This window comes from Xiphophorus maculatus, chromosome 2 (genome assembly GCF_002775205.1).
Source record: "Xiphophorus maculatus strain JP 163 A chromosome 2, X_maculatus-5.0-male, whole genome shotgun sequence".
In the NCBI taxonomy this organism is placed as follows: domain Eukaryota; kingdom Metazoa; phylum Chordata; class Actinopteri; order Cyprinodontiformes; family Poeciliidae; genus Xiphophorus; species Xiphophorus maculatus.
The window spans coordinates 24,572,930-24,593,202 of record NC_036444.1 but is presented as its reverse complement, the minus strand read 5'-3'; the positions used below and the strand labels follow the sequence as shown (position 1 = coordinate 24,593,202).

At 37.9% G+C, this 20,273-nt stretch overlaps 1 protein-coding gene across 5 annotated transcripts in view; it reads left to right on the top strand.

The window, feature by feature from the left end:
- kif21a (kinesin family member 21A) overlaps positions 1-20,273 on the top strand; it is a 58,855-nt gene that overhangs the window by 13,507 nt on the left and 25,075 nt on the right. For 3 of the 5 annotated variants that reach the window (XM_023347442.1, XM_023347460.1, XM_023347434.1), the window contains exons 2-14: positions 7,278-7,500; positions 10,268-10,450; positions 11,563-11,703; positions 12,397-12,528; positions 12,658-12,828; positions 14,351-14,466; positions 15,111-15,306; positions 15,390-15,579; positions 15,653-15,719; positions 16,519-16,722; positions 17,652-17,720; positions 19,217-19,292; positions 19,389-19,503. In XM_023347442.1, coding sequence (XP_023203210.1) covers positions 7,278-7,500; positions 10,268-10,450; positions 11,563-11,703; positions 12,397-12,528; positions 12,658-12,828; positions 14,351-14,466; positions 15,111-15,306; positions 15,390-15,579; positions 15,653-15,719; positions 16,519-16,722; positions 17,652-17,720; positions 19,217-19,292; positions 19,389-19,503 — 1,883 coding nt within the window. The remainder of the gene's footprint in view (positions 1-7,277; positions 7,501-10,267; positions 10,451-11,562; positions 11,704-12,396; positions 12,529-12,657; positions 12,829-14,350; positions 14,467-15,110; positions 15,307-15,389; positions 15,580-15,652; positions 15,720-16,518; positions 16,723-17,651; positions 17,721-19,216; positions 19,293-19,388; positions 19,504-20,273) is intronic. The other 2 variants (XM_023347466.1, XM_023347450.1) reach the window with 1 other exon arrangement.

The following is a 20,273-nucleotide window of genomic DNA, read 5'->3' as shown; positions in this document are numbered from 1 at the left end:
TAATAACAGCATTTAAGTGTTAGATAGCTGTTACTAATCATTGTAAATTCACCATTCTCTATCTGTGTATAAAATAAACAGCCTCCGATCGGAGAGTAAACCACCTAGCAGCAGCTTTAGCCACATTTAGGAAAAATATACTCTCTGTCAGCGCTGTAACGTTAGAGGTTAACTCTCTGTATTTTATAAAACAGTGTTTATGTGCTAGATAACCGTTATAAGTCATTGTCAATTTACCATTCTCCAACTGTATTCAAAGGAACCAGCCTCTGATCATGAGTAAACCAGCTAGCAGCAGCTTTAGCCACAGTTAGGAAACATATACACCGCCGCCTGTCAGTGATGTAACGTTAGAGGTTCATTTTCTGTATTAATGGAAAATAAAAACAAGACAAAAGCCACAAATAACAGTTGGGCTTGACGATATTTCTGTTTTTCCAGCAACAAAATGCGCATCTCCATGCACTGTTCATGTTTCTGTCACTGCTAACTGTCACAGAGTCTCTCCCAAAGACACAAAGAAGGAATAAAAATAAATACACAAGAAAATATTAATGTGCAATGATTTGGATAAATAATTTTAATCTGATTACTGGATTTGAAATACGAACTCGTTAGATTATTCGTTACCGAAAAAGTGGTCCGATTAAAGGCATTACAAAGCAGCGGCGGCACCGGACATCTCTGCTTATAACAAACAAATCCCTATTTTATGGGATGAGTGGCAACTCCAGTCTATAATTTAATAATCTGATCAAGATTAGAGCCTAAAACGTTAGAGTTCAAAAACAGTAAAAAGTTCTGGTTAAGGAACAGTTATGTCACGTAGTTAGCTAGCTAACAAAATTCACTAATGCTAAGCTAACGGTTACGCAAAACAAAAATACCTACCTTCATAGTCAAACAGGTATTGTTCGGTGAAGAATTTGTAGCCTTTGTCTAATTTAGATTTTTTTGTCAGAGAGAACTGGTTTGCAAATCGTGATATATCTTCAAATCTTATTTTAGGCAAATGTTTTAGAGACTGTGTAAACTCCATGCTCCGGTGATCTGTCTGATCAACATATGCTGTCAGATTTATACATCTCTCTCTCTCTCTCTCTCTCTCTCTCTCTCTCTATATATATATATATATATATATATATATATATATATATATATATATATATATATATATATATATATATATGAAATAGACAACTTTATCATTACTTACTATGTACACCGGAACTAAGGATACACAGCTTCGAGCCAAAACGGAAGTTGTGTGACGTCATGTGAAAAGGGTCTATTGGTGCAGCACTAATCTCTATACAATAGGAGTATACTTGCAAAGTGGAATATACCTGATTTTATTTATTTATTTTTTTACTAATACGTGTTTAATACGCTGTTTATTTAGTTGTGATTGTTTGAAATCTAGTGGAACAGGGTTATGCAATATATCTGAGACATAACATCTTTCTCCTCCATTCACACTCCTGCTAATTATGATGCAGCAGCCTCTTGACTGCCTAGTTTTCCCATCTGTGCTTGGAATTTACATACATGCATACATTTTCTCCTTTAAGAACAAATGTATCCTTATATCTAAAAGATGAATGACTTTGCTTGTGTTTTGAGCCCCACGTTGTCTGATCTGTTGGGTCAGCAGCAGATGAACATCATCTCTTTAGTCTGATATGTGGCAGAATGCTGACTGCTTTCCTCTCCCTTATGCTCTTCCCCTTGGCATCTCCTAGACAGCCAGAGCAGCATTATATCCTGCTGGGATCGGATTAACACTTTAATTCAGACCTTCTGTTATGGGTTGTCATGGCAACTTTTTTCTTTTGTGTCACACACCGAGTAAATGCGCACCGGACACACAGACATGCAGGGTGATTATGACTTCATGAATCTTTTGGCAGGAAGGGAGTTAGTTTGACTCAGCCAGAAGTTTCCTGTTCTAATGTTTTTTATTTTTTTTTTGCTCGTTTCTGTTTTTGTGCCAGCTTGTCATCTGAGCTCTTTGCCCACTGTGGTGGTCCTGCTGGCTGCACAGACAAAGCACCAAAGCCGGTGTGTTTTTACTTGGCATTTGCCATGCATTTTTGCTGCATTGAATCGACAGATTTCTGTCCCCTTTGACTCCATGATGAAACATAGAACTGTTCCGGTTGAGTTTTAGAGCAGGGTTTCTGTTTAAGAATGTATGTAGGGGTGTGTGTGTGTGTGTATGTATGGATGTAAAAGAATTTCTGCAAAAGTATTGGCTGTACTAGATAAGTTGTGTGCTCAGCAGAAACCAGCTCTGCTCTGTTTCTGTAATGTCTGCAGAAATAATACCTGGTGTTTTTTAACAACTGTCCAATTCCAGCATATTCATTATGCTGGAATTACTATCTTGGTGATGTCTGAAGGGTTTTCCTTGATTTATTGGTATTAAATTAATGAGAAACATAAGTTGACCTTAAATGTGTTAATCACAGGACAAAGCTTCCAGTTGTATGTGGACAACGTTTGTTGCGTTCTGTGATTCAAGACGGTTGAGGCTACCGATGACAAGCTAGCTAGTGTTTTTTTCTGCATTTATCATGGATAAAGTGCAAATTTATCATAAGAAGGCGGAACAACATTTTTACGTTTCTGTGTGTAGGTCTTGTATTTCATTCGTAATGGTCTTATAACATCTTAAATTTGAGATGGTGAAACCTGCAGAAACTGTGTATTCTATCCATGTTGTCTTACCCAACCCTTTCACCGCCCGTTGTGTTTTTAAAGACAACTTTAAGAACACAAGGGAGGAAATTTGACATTTTTGATTGCCTGACAGAGAGATGAACATAAATGACAGCAAGAGGCTGAAGCTGCATTTCACTTTGTTTTTCAGTAATTAACATCCGGTTTAACTGGATATACTGAAAGCTAAGCTCCTCCCTCCTGGGCCACATCCAGCTAAGAATGATTTTTAAATAATAATAAAAAAAAGCAGTTACTTCTTCCTCAATTATTACAGGAGGACACAGATTATAAACTGGCCTGCAGTGGTGATGAGTCAAAGTGTGACAAATTTTGTTGTAATTGCTTCCTTCTCCGTCCTTCCCTCAGACCTGATGTATTCCTCTGTGAAGGACAGAGTGACGTAGCGCTGTCTTTTCAAGGTGTTACAGTCCTCTACTCAGCAAATCCCTTCTTAAAGACCAGGCCTGTTTACTCTGCAGTGACCACTGGGAGTAGAGTTGCAGCTTTTGTGTACTTGCTGTAGATTGTTGGCTGCAGGGCAGGAACAGTTTTTCCTTCCTCCTTCATCACCACCACAGTCATCTGCACTGCAGCTTTATTGTTTAGATTTAAAAAACCATAAATTTTGCCTGTACAAGGTAATTGTTTTGGCCATAGATTAAAAAACGTCAATATTTCTGATCCTTTTCATGTTGGTCAACAATAATTCTATAGATTCATGCCTTGTTACTTAGAATTTCTTTTTGAAATGATTTGTTAAATATATATTTAGATATGACTAACTTCTTTAATCTTGAAAACTAATAATACCGGTCTGCCAGTGATTTCTAGAGGTGTGGGGCATCTGGGGACAGGTTTAGGCATGCTCTAGTGTTAACATCTGAACACAGGTGACTCAAACAAGTCAAATATGGTCAGCGCTGAAGGAAGGTGCACCCTTTATAAATTCTGAGTGTTTACACATCAAGAAATCATAAAATTATCAGATTTCCAGTTAATAAAATTTATACCGCCTACAGGTAACATAAAAAACACACATAACAGATTCCTCATTCTTATTATGTACTTTACACAATGCAACCAAAATGGAAAAGCAGTGTGAAAACTTACACTTTCTGTCATCTACAGGATTTAGGTGGTCAAGTGTTCTTGTGAGCAAATGTGCATAGAAGTGGGTGATACAGACTTTAAATCTGATCACTCTTTAAGTATTTATAGTAATAATGATAAAAGTGATGATGAAGTATTTGGCCCAAACTTATTCAGTTACTCCCCGTTTTTTGGAACCACCTCAAGGGTGGTAGAAACTGGTCCTAGGTGGGTATTGCACGCAAGCGATTTGACTAGCAGCATACTGCATTTGTTGATTAGCATGTAGAGTCTGTGACAAGACTGTAGCACTTGGTCAGATGACAAACCACAAATTGCTAGATGATCAAATCTTGAGTTCCAAATTTTTTATCAATTGTGGTTACCCCCGTCCTTTTGATGCTGCATGTGGCAACTGGAGCTCAAGATGGACAAATATACCAAGAGATTTTAGAGATACTGGCCACCTAACAGTACTTGTTCAAAACAATGGTATCGGAGCATCAACCTCAGCTCCTGGGCATTCACTGCATGCCTATGTTACTAGCCCTATTTATGCCCACTTTGGTGAGAAACTCATTGGCAGTGGAGACAGCTAGCCTGGCTAGAACCAAATCAGACAGCGGCCTGCTAGAGTGAGACTTGAAGATGGTCAAGGGGCTTGTGAGATCTGCCCAAAAAATAGCAGCAAACAACAATGAACTGAGGCAATGTTGTAAATAAGAGTGAAACAAAACTCTTCTACACTGATGTGAGAGACTGATGACCAAAAAGAAAACTTTATTGTTGCTACAGATTGTTCTACATGATATGGAATCATGGACTGTACTCAGCTGGATGAATTTATCCTCTTGAGGCATTAAAGTCAATATGTCTCTTCTTATTGTCGTTTTTTATTTAGTGGATTTTAATGTCAGTTTGTGGCCAACATTACAGCACAGTAGTCAAATCCTGACCCTCAGCTGACCTGTGACCTCAGCACTGAAATAGGCTAGGCCCTCGTTGATACAGTCTGGATGCCTTTCCCCTTCATTTTTACCAACATAACTCTAAACTCAGTCATGAAACGTCTTTTAAACACAAAGCTACTGGAGTTGACAAATAATCTGCCTCTGATTTAAGATGGCTAGTGCTAACGAGAAGCTAAAAAACAGACTGCTCAACAAAAGTGTAGAGATTACTTGCAGATGAGAAGCAAGGAGCGGAAAAAATGTGGTCAGATTCCCGGGTGTGAAGGCACTCTGGGAGAGACAGAAAAACGGGATTACAAACCCAATTAGTGAGTTAAATGGTGTGAAACAAAGACACCCCCGCAGGCCTATGTGTGGACTGAATGGGATTACACTTCCAAAAGCACTCTTAAAGGCCAAGGACACATGTAATTGGTTAAATATGGCAAATTTGCCATGAAAGCCAATTAAAATACTTTACGGGTTTGTGGTCACTGATCTGCTCAATAGCTCTAACAGCTTGTCGTCTCCGAGGTCTCCATCACTAAGTAGTTTTTAGGTAATGAATCAATTCTGATATCATCCATGGTAGCTAGCAACATAAAAATAAAATCAAAATTGGAATCTTGTCGTTAACGAAAACATCTCCGACCACATCATGAGTAACTAAATGTCACAACCTCCTCGCAGGTCGTTACCTCTCCTCCCTTGCCTCCGTCCAGCCGAGGCGTTGGTGTCATTGCTGGGTTCCAGTGTCACACAGACGAACACAATGGTGGCTCTGTAGTCCACTGGCCGTATTGTTCTTTCCTGAATTTGGAGGCACAATGAGGCCCTTATCCACACTGCTGAGAGAGACTCACTGTCAGGTGCTTTTCTTCCCAGCTTGTTTGGGAGCTGAAGCCTTGAAGAGAATGTGTTTGAAAAGCAGAAAAGGATCAAAATTGGTTGTGTGGTTGCAAATAAAGCGTTAGCTAGGAGTAAATGGAGAAATTATCATTGTCCTAATACTTTCCTCTATTGGTAAAACTGTTATGGTCTATGATCTGCTTTGATGAGATGAATAAGCCTCAACCTGACAAGCGATGAAAATATGGTGAAAAGTTGGTGGAGATAATCTTCAGATCTGGATTGTGTTTAACAAATGAGACAAGCATGATGCTAAACGTAGATTGTGATGTTCTGCTTCTTCCGGATCTGGTCACACTCGCGTCCAAAACTTTCAGTCATGCTTGCAGATGTAGTAGAGGTGATTTACTGATTTAGTGTATTTGCTGTTTCAGGGATTCTAAAGCATCAGGAATAGATTCTCTTGCAGTTGGTGTTTGTTGCTAAAATTTAGTCCAGATTTCAGAAATGACTTACATTTTGATTTGCATTTCACACAGGCAGAGATGAGTAGTAACTTCTTGCATTTACTTGAGTAACATTTTAGAAAAAAAAAATGTTTTACTGCATTCTACATTTTACATTTACTTGAGTAATATTATTATGAATATTATTACTTTTGCTACTTGAGTAGAATTTCTGTATTTTCCATCCAATACAAGTAACTTCAATGAAGAAAGAACCAACATACTTTAACCAAAAATTTATGAGAGAGATGCACACGTACAGCTTATGTCAAATTGTGACTTGTTGTTTCTACACCAGCTTTGTTGTTCTAATGTTATGTAACGTACAGTAAACACTATATATTGTCACTGAAAGCCAATACCCTGTTCTAATATAAATATATATAAGCATTCATTTTATGAAAATCACTTTTTTTCCACAAATAAAGGTTTCACATTTTGGCAATCGTTTAAAAAAAAAAAAAAGACAGATACTTGGTGAATTTATAAGGTGGTTTTAGGCAAACCCCTGATATTTTGTGGAATATTTTACACGTTTTTGGTTTAAAGTTCAAATTAAAGCGTCAGACTGACTGGACTGAACAGAGAGAGTTTTTAGAGTTATGTTATGACGAGCTACATATGATGGAAAAGGAAAAGCACCATTGACTGGAATGTGGACTCTGAGCTTCTCCATGGTGATGCTTGTCCTGTTCATTTGTCTTCAGTGCATCTCAACAGACCTGAAGCCTTTTAAATGTTTTAAGTCAACAAAATGTTCAACAAATTTTGTGCTTTTCATGACAATAAAACTTGGAATACACAAGAAGCTTGCTGTGGGAAAGGAGACTCAAACAGCACAGGGAGAAAATATTTATGCTCCCAGAAGCATACTTTTACATTGTTTTTTGATATTTCAATTGGATTAGTTATTGTAAGATTTGTCACCTTTATATGATTGTTGGATTAAACTGATTCAATTTAAATTCAATGATGTCTTTAATAAATCCATGAAGCTATAATTATATTTTTGATGCTGTTTGCTCTTGAGAAGTCAGTAGTTGCATCCCAAGACTTGATAAATCTCTATAAAAGTACAGACCGTTTTCATATTCCCATCCTAAACAGTCGGCTCTAATAAAACAATCCCATTTTAGACCGTTTGTGTCTTTGTCCACAGGATCCGTCCTCAGCTGCCCAGGGAGAAGATCGAGGGATGCCACATCTGTACGTACGTGATGCCTGGAGAGCCTCAGGTCATCCTGGGGAAGGACAAGGCCTTCACGTACGACTTTGTGTTCGACATGGACTCCCAGCAGGACGCCATCTATTCCACCTGCACCGAGAAGCTGATCGAGGGCTGCTTCGAGGGCTACAACGCCACCGTGTTTGCATACGGACAGGCAAGCCTTTGTTCCAGCCTGCTGCAGCTGCAGCACCGACGACGCTTTTAGCCTTGCTGTTGGAACATATTTTTGTCTGAGCTCATCTCTTTGCGAGGAAAATGAAGAGAAGACATTGCTGGGGAATCTATAAAAGAGAATATTTAACATTTTAAGCAGAAAAACTGGAAATTTACATTTTAGTTGCTGACTGGATAGCAATAGTTTTACTAGGAATGTAAGTTTGGAACATCAAATTCAGATTATGAGATTATTGTATATAATTGGTGACATGGATTATCTCTTTAGTTTTAAGGTGTTGCTATGGAAACCAGTAGGTTAAAATGTGAGGTAGTTCAAGCTTATTTTGGAGTTGATAAGTTGATTTGTTTGTGCTGCACATACAGGTACATATTAAAAAAATTGAATATTGCAGAAAAAATATTTTTCTCATTTCAGAAAGAAAAGCTCATATTTAATACACGTAGTAAAATATTTTCAACCTTTAATTCTTGTAATTTTGAGGATTCTGGCTTATAGACGATAACACAAACTCCCTTGTCTCAGAAAATACACACCCCCTATTTAGAAAAGCATTTTTTACACAATCATGGATAAAACTGCTGACTGAACAGATGTACACAAGACAACCATTGGCATTGTCAACATAGAAAGGATGCCACAATAAATCAGTGCTACAGAAGCTGGGGTTTCAAAGTACTTTATCCTAGTATGTTCATAGAAGTGGAAGGAAAATGCTGGATCCCTTTTGTCAAACCACTCCTGAACCAGACGTCAGAGTCACCTGGGCTAAAGAGATAAAGAACTGAATTGTTCCTCAGCGGTCCAAAGTTCTGACAGCAAAGTGTTTGATTTTGAAATCAGGTTCTGAGGAACTAAAGGAGGAGAGGAGAGGCACAGAATCCATGTGGCTTGAAATTCAGCGTGATTTTGTAAAGTATTCTATTTCTCTAAAGCACAGAAATTTGTGTTGTCGTTATCTGGATATTTTTGTATATCTGTACATAGCTTTGTGTGCTTAATGATTCTACATGAGTTTCACTTACTGAAACGAATGACAAAAATAAGCTTTTTCACAATGTTCAACTTTTTTGAATATAAATTTATAGCAGGATCAAAAACATTTTATTCTTGGTATATTTTTTTTGTAACTTTCTTTGTTAAATTATTTTCTAACAGAACAGCAAACATAACAAAAATGTGATGCTCCAATTATATATATATAAAAGATCAAACATAAAATAAATGAAATTTAAAAAGTAACAAAATAATTATTATAAAAACTTACCAAAGCAACCAACTAACATGAGTAAGAACATGACAAAAATGTGAAGCCCAAGTTACAAAACAAAAAATGAAAAAATGTAAAAAATAAAATAAAAATATACTATTTTTTGTTGTTTTTCTTCCAATCACTGAAAATATTTTTTACGAATCCCACTTTGTGTTTTTCTGTATGGTCATGCTGATATTAGAAAGCTCCCATTAACAATAGCTTGTAGCTAATATCTGCTCATCCAGTCCACCTTTAGTCTAAATCATAACGGTGTGAAGTCCATCAAATCTCTCTTCTCCTACTACTCAGGTTGCCATAGATACAGAGCTCCTGATGGATGGCACTCGCATGATTCAGAGCGCCTTCATATCTCAACCATTCATCTTTAATGTGTGGCAGCGTTAAGTTGTGTTGCTGCTGGCCTACTTCTGACTGGAGCTCATGTTCACACAGAGAGGATGGCCTGGCCCAGATCGGCCTGTTTGCCCCCCATGTGTCCCTCTTTACAGGGACTTATCTAGATTTAGAGCGACCCACTCGGCTGCATCACAAGATCGCTGGGCTGCAGATATAAACAGACATTAACGACATGGCAGAGCAGAGTAAATCTGTCTCATCCAAAGATCACCGGGCTGTTTAAGCCTCAGTTTGGCAGATCGAATGCAGCCGAAAACACAGAGCAAACTCTTCATGGACTGAGAAGAAATGGTTTCCCCTGTTGCTTGAATGTAAATTTTCTGTCCATTTTAAAAGAAACAAACAGTGGAGAAAATAATAAAAGATTTTCTGATAATACTGTCAATTTTGTTTATTTTTTTAGACATTAATTGAAATGTATTGAGACAATAAATCAAATTATTCTGATTAGAAAATTTTCATTATAAATGAAAAATGCTCACCATTTTTTTACAGTGTAATAAACTTATGTGAAAATATAAGAAATACATTTGAATTGGAATATAAATATTAAAATGTGATTAAAATGGGGGTTCTTTTCAATTAAAAACAGAAAAAGCTACTTATAACAAAACCATTATTACAATTAAGTTATTGTCATAACATTTATTGTCTAGATTCAGATATGTACACTTTTGTAGAAATATTATATATTTCTACAATTCTAAAATTAAATTTAGCTGGTTTGGTTTAAATTTTCAAGTGGTTATTGGACAGAAAATTATAATTTTTTACTGTTCTGCTCTTTATTTGTAGCACAAATGTACTGTAGCCCGCAGTGAGCTGCTTTTCAGACTTAGCATGCTAGCTGTAGCTTTAAAACAGAGCTGCTGTAATAGGAGTTATTGGTGCTTCTTTAGTTTTCACATAACTGCTTGTATTTTTACAAAGATTGTTTTCAAACCACCAACTTTTGTTTTTTTTTTGTCAAAAATAGAAACGTAGGAGAGTCATGTTTTAGCTGAGAGTCATGTTTTAGCTAACTGAGCTGATATCTCATTAGCCCATGCTGAACATGTCTTCTTTCCCATCCAGACAGGATCAGGGAAGACGTACACGATGGGGACCGGCTTTGATGTCAACATAGTGGAGGAGGAGCTGGGGATCATTCCTCGTGCCGTCCATCACCTCTTCAAGGGCATTGAGGAGCGCCGGCAGGTGGCCCAGGAGCAGGGACGTCCGGTACCAGAGTTCAAGATCAACGCACAGTTCCTCGAGGTACACACCCCATGAATACAACTTGTGGAGATTCAGTATTTCTGAACCAACAGTGACAGCAGCACTCAGTCACTTCAAAATCTCTGCCAATTCCTGTGCTACAGCTGCTGCTAAGGGATTAGCCTGGGGTTAGGGGAGGTTGCATCTTTGTCATGAGGAGTTGAAATAAATTTAAAAAATCATCATTTGTACTGGTACATAATACTTTGACACCCTTTGCACACTTTATAGATGACTGCAGTACTTATTCAGTTTTAGGGGTAAATTCTAAAATCTCCGAACCTCATCATTTCCTTCTATTATTAGTTTATTCTTTCAAGCTTTCATTGGCTGCCATAAGTCACTGTTAAAATCTGTTTAGTCAGTGTTTCAGTACATTAATTAAGAGTTGTTTTCTTTACCAATTACTTGTCAGATTATAATTCTTCTCAATGGAGGCCCCTTTGCATTTGTATTCCGTTTACATCATGGTAGATGATTACAGCGATTGCTCTTGAAAGCTACACATAGACATAATCAGAGTAAATGTGAGGTTGGATTATTTCATTCATCACTGAAAGGGACTAGCAGTGCTTACTGTATTTACTTTTTTTACCTAAATGTATCAGAAAGACAAAAAAGATTTTAGGCTTAATACAACCAATCCGAAACCCAGCATCATCGAATGCCGCATGGTGAGGATGTAGAAATAATTGCCCAGTACATATATTTGGGAAGAGTGCCTGGTGACCACTTAATATTAGATTAAAATACTGAAACAATTGTCAATGAGTCGACAGAAGATTGATTTATTTCTGTGTTTAACGTCCTTTGGTGTCAGTGGTAGAATCTTAGACATTTGTTTTCTTTGGTTGAAAGTATTTTGCAAGCTTTTGCTAATGCTAGTTGGACCTTTTTTCTGTCTGAAGTCTAGGACAGTCTCATCTGCATAATTAAAGTAAGCTCAAAACTATTTGCTAATAACTGCAGCAGTCCCTCTGCAGTAGTTACTCTTTTTTATTTCTATACTTGAAATGTCTCGGATGACATTTTGTGAATTAATGCAATATAAGTAAATGAATTGACTTGATTTGATTTTTTTCCTGTCTTTTGCCTTTACTGTGTGCTTCTAGCTTTACAATGAGGAGGTCCTGGACTTGTTTGACTCCACACGAGACATGAAGCAGAAATCTCACATTAAGATCCACGAAGACGCCAATGGAGGAATCTATACGGTTGGAGTGACCACACGGACTGTTTCCTCAGAGGCTGAGGTAAAATACAAAAACATCAAGTGCTTGTATGAAGGACTGTTTTAACTTTCAGAATCTGGACACTAATGGTATCAATACACTTAGATCACTATTCAGTGAACATCTTAGGTTTTTGGGTCATCTTTTGGTGCAAAAGCACCAAAAGCAACAATAAACAGATGTAATTACAATGCTGGATTTTGTTTTGATTATTGTAATTAGAAAATAGAGGGGTTTTTTTATTTTATTTTTTTACAGAAAGTAGAATTTATCTCCTCATAAATTGACTATAAAATTTAAAACATCTTCAAAATGTCCCCCCATTTGAATCAAATGTGACTTTATGGGCCACAAGTCATGCAAAAAGCTTTATTAGGTTCAAAACTTGTTTTAGTTTGGTGTGATCTGCTTTAGATGGCAGTTTACTTAATGCTAAACAATAAAAGTGCATGCTTCCTGTTAGAGTTAGGATTACCCATAACAAATATATGAGTCTGACCACATAAACCTGTGTGTACTTTTGACACCACAATATTTCAGTGATATTTCATTCAATACATTCCTCACTTCAGCACCTCAAGGCTTAGAGTCATAAAGCTTTATTTATTCATCATTAAAATGTTTGCTTTGTAGAATTCAGAATTATTTCCCCCTGTTTAATCAACAAAATGTTTCTATGTCTAATAATTCCTATTCGTGTGTGTGTGTGTGCAGATGATGCAGTGCCTGAAGCTAGGCGCTCTGTCTCGTACGACAGCCAGCACTCAGATGAATGTCCAGAGCTCCCGATCCCACGCCATCTTCACCATCCACCTGTGCCAAGTTCGCGTCTGTGCCTCTGACAATGTTAGTGAGCGACGATAATCACGTATTGAAAACACAAATTGACTGTTTGATTAGATGTAGTTTGGGAATTTTGCTTAGTTTTCTCACTTTTTAAATTTGTACATTTAAAAAAAACAATCTATCTTTCAGCAAGAAGGTGAGAATGATAACAAGGTGTCTAATGGAAACGGGGAGATGGACGAATACGAGACGCTGACCGCCAAATTTCACTTTGTGGACCTGGCTGGTTCTGAGAGACTTAAGAGAACCGGAGCGACGGGCGACCGGGCCAAAGAGGGCATCTCCATCAACTGTGGATTGGTATGATTCCTGAGCCGTGCTTTTTATTATCCTGAAGTAGACTGCCACCTAGTGGTTCAGTGTGTAATTACTGCCCTGAAAGGTATCAAAAAGAAAAAAAAAGTGCACTTTTTCTCCCCCCCTAAAGATACACTATATTTTACCCTATAATTATTCTCATGGGTGGTTTTATAAAAGCTGCTGAAAGTTAAAGGGCAAAGTAGTTTTAGTGCTTATTTTATTGAGAGCTAACCCTCTAGTTCAGGGGTGGGCACTCCTGGTCCTCGAGGGCCGGTGTCCTGCAACTTTTAGATGCATCTCTACTTCAACACACCTGAGTCAAATAATGAGGTCGTTAACAGGACTCTGGAGAACTTGACTGCACTTAGGAGGAGATTCAGCTGTTGGATTCAGGTGTGTTGGACCAGGGAGACATCTAAGAGTTGCAGGACACCGGCCCTCGAGGACCAGGAGTGCCCACCCCTGCGTCTAGTTGCATTTTTGGGGTTTTGTTGAAATTGAAAGGCTATTAAACTCTCATAAATTGAATTTTTGCCATTTGTGGCTCTTCTTCCTTGTAGAGGGATTCTGTGAAAGGATGCTGCCCTCCTTAACTGAACTTGTATTGTGCTTTTCCAGTCATACTTACCACTTGAAGCACTTTACACCAGAATTTACACTCACAAACGATCACTAGGGATGGGAATTTATTGCATCGTTTATTATTTACAATGAAAAATGTTTTTTGATTTATTGTCGTATTAATAAATGTTACTTTTTTTGCATACTCTTTATATTTACACTATTTATACATTAATTTTTTATATATTTACTTATTTATTAGGCTTCTTAAACTGGGGTCTGAATATTGTACTATAAACATGCAAATATGAGCTGGTATATCAATAAAGATTCTTGAATGCTTCAATATATAATAAAAAAAAAGAACAAACTGTTTTCTCTGAGATGTTTTTACTATTTTCTCCACTGTTTGTTCTACTAGAGCATCAATAAATATTGTTTATCATTTAGAAAATGTGCTTAAATGCAGTTAGTGTGAGCAGTTTAATGATATAAATCACACTTTCAGTAAGTGACGTCCTGAAGAAGCCTGTTTCAAAAGCGAATGTTTTTCATCAATAGCTTGTGATGCTATGAATGTGATGTCATGCAGTCAGACATACAGTTACCTAAAAAAGAAATGGTTTTCAAAATCATAATTTCACTATAGTACTACAAAATATTGTAATAAAATTTTGAATAGATGGACAACGTGCATACACTTACACACCAACATGCACATCGTTAAGTGTCGTGTCTAGTGAAAAAAACAACAGCTCCATACAATACTGTTTGTTTGTACCTGACCTCTTTTGGGAAGGAGGTTGTGTTTGAGTTGGGCTTATTTCCTGATTTTTATTTTGTAATGACATTACAGCGCCATTGCTGTAAAGTTTTTATCTTACTAGTACACAAAACATGTCAGTAACAGTCAGGACTGGAAAAAATAACCATTCTTCTGGCTCCCCTGGGTGTGTTTCAGCTGGCGCTGGGGAACGTAATCAGTGCTTTAGGAGACCGAAGCAAGCGGTCTTCTCACGTGCCTTACAGAGACTCCAAACTGACCCGACTGCTGCAGGACTCGCTGGGAGGAAACAGGTTGGTGGATCACTCATTATGTCAATCAGAGCAAGTAGTGAAAGTTATGTCTGTCAAATCTGCTTTTAATTGGCACAGAGTAATGTCTTAGATGACTGAAATGTATCTTCTAAATGTTTAACTCCATCTAAATATTTAGAACATGTATATATAAAAAAAACAGGACAGAGTGATGGGTGACGATATATTACAATTTCCAGCTTTTGCTTTTTGTTGACTTAGAATGCATGTAAATCTCTCCATGTTGTGAATTTCCTCCTATGTCCATCCAATTGGTTAAGGTGGGAATGGGGTTCAACTTTCCATGTGATGGCTTTCTTTGCCACAGCTAATACAAATTTAAAAGGACAAATTATGTCGACTTCTTTTAGCTTTACATCGTGTTATAATGTTATTCCCACATTAAAAACATACCTGGAGTGTTGTTTTGATTCTTTCATGCATGTTTGAGAAATCCTTAAGTCTCAAATGGCCTGGTTGGACCCAGCGCCTCCTCCAATCTCCAGTTTCCAAGCTTTTGAGCTTGCGCCTCAATCAGCAAAATGTTTCTATGTCTAATAATTCCTATTCGTGTGTGTGTGTGTCTATGAGTCCCCTTTAGGTATCAGTCTTATAACCAAGAAACTCTTCCATTCTCTTTTCAGCCAAACTGTTATGATCGCATGCATTAGTCCATCTGATCTTGACTTCATGGAAACCCTGAACACGTTAAAGTACGCCAACCGAGCCCGCAACATCAAGAATAAGGTGATGGTGAACCAGGACAAGGCCAGCCAGCAGATCAGCGCACTGAGGACCGAGATCGCCCGACTGCAGATGGAGCTGATGGAGTATAAGACGGTGAGAGGGAACCGGGACGAGGCCCTTCAGGGCTTCCGTAGGCTCCCGCTCTGGGGATGTAATGGAGCCGTTCTCTCCTGCAGGGTAAACGCATGGTGGGCGAGGACGGCGTGGAGAGCTTCAGCGACATGTTCCATGAAAACTCCATGCTGCAGACTGAGAACAGCAACCTGAGGGTGAGGGTGAAAGCCATGCAGGAGACCATCGACGTCCAGAGGGCTCGCCTCACCCAGCTTCTCAGCGATCAGGCCAACCAGGCTCTGGCCAGGGCAGGTAGGACCGAAGTCACTTGTCAGCATTCCACTTGCTGTTCAAACACCTCATCAGAAATCTGTTTCTCGCCCAGGTGAAGGAGGCACGGAGGAAATTGGAAACATGATACAGAGTTACATCAAAGAAATCGAAGATCTTCGGTAATGACTGCGTTTCTTTATTACTTTTTATATGTTTAGTGCAACATAAGCTCTAGGATTATGATGATATTAACATTTTGCTCATATCAAATGGGGCAACTGCAGCTGGGTGGGTAGAGCAGTCGTCTGTACTTGTGGGTCGTGGATTCGATTCCAACTTCCACATGTCGATGTGCCCCTGAGCAAGGCACTGAATCCCAATTTGCCTGCTGATCTGTGTATCGGTATATAAATGTGTGAGCAAATGTGAGTGTGAATAGTTGACTGTGACTCTGATGTAAATCACTTTAATGGTCAAAATGACTGGAAAAACGCTGTTTAAGTTCAGCCCATTTACCTAAACCAAGTAAAATACTCACTTTGTTTTCAAAACTATGGGAAAAATAAAGGCACAGGGATCTTTCTAAAGCTAAAGTTAGAGAAACAAAACAAAACATTTTTATCACTCTAATTAATGCACAACCAACATGAAGGACTTAAGTCATCAGCTGCTATCTAAATAAAATCACAAGATGAAATTATACACCAAAAAAGAAAGAAAGATGCTACTTGTGTAACTGTTTTTCTTCGATGAAGTATAGACCTGGCATTCAGTTCAAAGCGAGGAGGAGCCTGATTTTTTTTTTTTTTTTCATAGATTATTTGTTGTACTGTTATGACATTGTGAGAATTTTAACAAATACATTAAAAAAACATCTAGTTTCTAAAAGTTACAAAGTGGAGCTTTAAGTGGACTGGACTTTAGTTTTGTTAGTTTAAGTTGAGTTTTCTGGTCCCTGTCCCTGGATGTTTTTCTCAGGGCTAAGCTGCTGGAGAGCGAAGCGGTGAATGAGAACCTGAGGAAGAATCTGTCCCGCGCCTCCACCCGTCAGTCGTTCTACGGAGGGCCCGGCTCCTTCTCCAACGCTCTGATGGCCCCTGAGAAAGAGACTGCCGACATCATTGAGCTTGCTAAGAAAGACCTGGAGAAACTGAAGAAGCGAGAGAAAAAGAAAAAGAAAAGGTAACAAGAGAAGGATGTGGGTCAACTGGATTTTTTAGATTTACGAAGGAGTTGATCATTTTGTCTTCAGTTAGTTTTATACAAAAGTATTCACAATTTTCAAAAATATAACTGTCAAGGGTCTTCTTTATTATCTGACTCTGAACATTTTTTCAGAACTTGCAACTACATTGCTGTCAAAACCATATTGTGCCCATTCGTTATACAGCTAATGTTGCAATATATCATTGTTGTTTTGTCTTTGTGGATTTTGGTGTCATAACGGTATTGTTTCAAGTTTTTTTAAGTATTCTATTTGTGAGAAGAATAAATACAAAACTTAAAGCTCTTTCCAGGAAGGCCAGAGAATGCCAAAAGTGTGAATTTGCTCTAATTCTATCAGAAAAATGTATTTTGACACTGTTGTACACTAAGGGCTTGTTCACAGCAGTGGGGTTTTGTCTCCTGACTGATTCCTTGAAGCTTTGGTTCTGCGGTCCTAGTTCATTTCTGCAGATCTAGTTTTTTAGTCTGCCTGGTCTCTGTCTAAAGTATTTTTTGTTTTTATAATTTGTGAAAATCTGTTTTTACAAATATATTTCTTTTATGGACAGAATTCACAGAGATTGTTGCTTTTACCACAATCTCCATAAAACGTAGGTTGACCAGGAAGTAACTGAACATGACATGCCTGTAATTGTTAAGAATTGTGGTGGTAGCTTCATGATTTGCAGCAGGTTGGCTGCTAATAGAACTTTAAATTGAAAATATTGTTTGGAAAACTTTTACTAAGAGGGCAGCTGTGGCCACGGCACATTGCTGACGTTTAAAGTGAAAGACGTGCATTGATGTGAAGCTGTTGGACTCAAAAGTGTAGCGCTTCACTTGACCGTTCTTCCTTCCATTCTTCTTCCATCTCTCTTTTTTTAACCCTTCTCTCCTCCCTGAAGACTCCAGCAGCTGTTGGAGGAGAGAGAAAGGGAGGAAAGGGAGGAGGTGGTGAAGGAGGTGGATGCCAGGTTTGTTCAAGCTTCCACCTTCCTTTTCCTGCCCCACATTGTTTGCTTCCATCTTGATTTCATGTCGCTGACCTATTTATTTTGGACTGATATCAGTTCCTTACTAAAGTATTCACATTCTTTGACCTTTTTCACATATTTGTCACACTACAACTATAAGGGTTTTATGTATTTTATCGGAACTTAAAGTAGTTCATCAGGGGAAATGGAAGTAAAGGGATGCATGGTTTTTAAAATGTTTTTACAAATGCATCCCTCTGAGTGTCCAGGTATTTTTTCCCAAAAGGGGAAAGTTAAAAAGAGTGAATGACAAGGACGGTGATATCAGCAAATTTGATGGTGGTGTAGGTGAGAAATATGTGGGAGCTGTGTTGGGTGAAAAGAGAGAAGAGGAATGGGCCGAGGACACACCCCTGTGGTGCACCAGTGTTCAGGATGAAAGTGGAGAATGTCCACTCTTCCATCTTTGTGGAATTCCTGTTAAACTGCTGGGATGGAAGCCCTGATGTGAAGAAAATGGACACATTTTTCAGACCATAGTTTGTCAAAATTTTGAAAATATAGTTTTTTTCTATGAATGACAAATATAAATTAAAGTATAATCAGAATATTTTGATTTGTTTTACCACATAAAGTCCCACTGGGAACTATTGAACTTTGTGGTTGTGATGTGACAGAAGATTAAGAAGTTCAAGAGTATGAATACTTTAGCAAAACAAATCTGCTCCAATTGCATGTTTGTTCTAGATCATTTTAAAACCCAAACCTTTGTTTTCTCACTATCTGCTGCTCTACATTCTTGCATTTTTAGGTTACTTTTATTTAATGTCTGGACTCCAAACAGCAGAATCCAATCACAAACTATTCTAGGGAGTTCTACCTTTGGCTCACAACGAGTCCAAACTATAAACCCCTTTTCTTTTTTAGTAAGCCGATCTTTCATTTCACTTTTTTATTTTGCCTGACAGGTTAGCGGATCTCTGATTGGATAGAACAATTATCCAAGTGATGTGGTTCATGAATTTGGTTTGTGTGTGTATTTTTTGTGTTGCACTGATCCCAAAATGCTGCTATACTGGGTTTTTTTTGTACAGAGTTGGAAGCCTCCTCATTTTAACATTACGCGCTGTCTTTTCCACAATAAAGCTATGGAAAACAGAACAGTGTCAAATGATGTGTTTCCTCAGCTAATTCTAGCGTTCTGGTTTAGAAATAAATGTGATTGGAAATCCTAAATATGCATCAACATTTTTTGCTGTGTTAGTAGTTTTTTAATTTAAAGCTTATTTGTCCAAAAGACAGTGTAAGCCCTCGTTAACAGATGTGCTTTGCATATTTCTGTTCACCACTGTGCCTTTGAAAATAATAAAATAAGGGCTTTGTTTTGTAGATGATCCTTGCTTACATGAAGTTGCAATTCCAGGTTTGCTGCTGGTTTCTTTTCTTCAGTTTGTCATTAATTAACATCGTTTCACTGTCGTCTGTGTGTCTCTCAGCGTAAACAAAGAAGAAGTTCCTGACAACGAACAGGAGAAACCAAATGAGAAGGAAATGAACGAAGAGACTGAAATGGTGAGATCAAGATTTCAGATGAGGCTGTAATATACAGAGACCTTAATATTCTTGTGGATGCTGCTAATATAAAAGTCCTTGATTTTGATGTTTTAGGATGTACAAGACACCAGTGATCATGAAGATGGAGAGGATGAGGAAGAAGAGGACGAAGAGGAGATGGATGTGGAGGAGAGCTCTGATGATTCGGACTCGGAGTCGGATGAAAAAGGTGTGAAGATCATTAAATAGTTGAAATTGCTCGATATGTCTCCACAAGGTGGAGCTGTTCCCTTACAGTCAGGAAACATTAATGCAGGTCAACCTGCTGTGATATCTTCATATTTGTCTGTTTAATCAGTTTGGATGTGGATGTGAAACTGTTGGTTTTCTCTTGCTGCACATTACTGATGACGATGTTAGGTGGAGAAAATACATTATGTCAACAAATGTTTTAGGATAAACATGAAGTCCAGGTTCTGTGTACCAAAATATCAAAGAGAGAATAAATTGGTAAAGGTGATCAACACAGTGAGCTTTCTGTGTGAGTGTCAGAAGCAAATATATTTCAAAAATAAGATACCAAACAGCAAAGGCAAAATGACAACATAATAGGCTGTGCTGTTATCAAAAATGGCAAACTCCGTGCCAAAGGAATGCAACAGAGTAGGATTTTTTTTTTAAATGTACAAAATGTGTATCTAAAAAAACAGACTACACGTAATGAAAATAAAATAAATCAAATGAGGATTACTTGAATTTTTCACACTGCAGAAACATTTGTATTGTGTTTGTTAGATGCTGACAGCTAAAATGTGTCATGATGGTAGACCTATTATAAGCCCAATCAATCCATCCAGCCCTACCATGCATGCTCCAGCAGTACTAACTCCATCATTGAGGTCAAACAGTGGGAAGAAGTGAGGATAAAATCCCATCATTCAGCTATTAGGAAGAGAGAAGTTATTGAGCTAAAATAGTAAGAATTCATACTTCTACCAC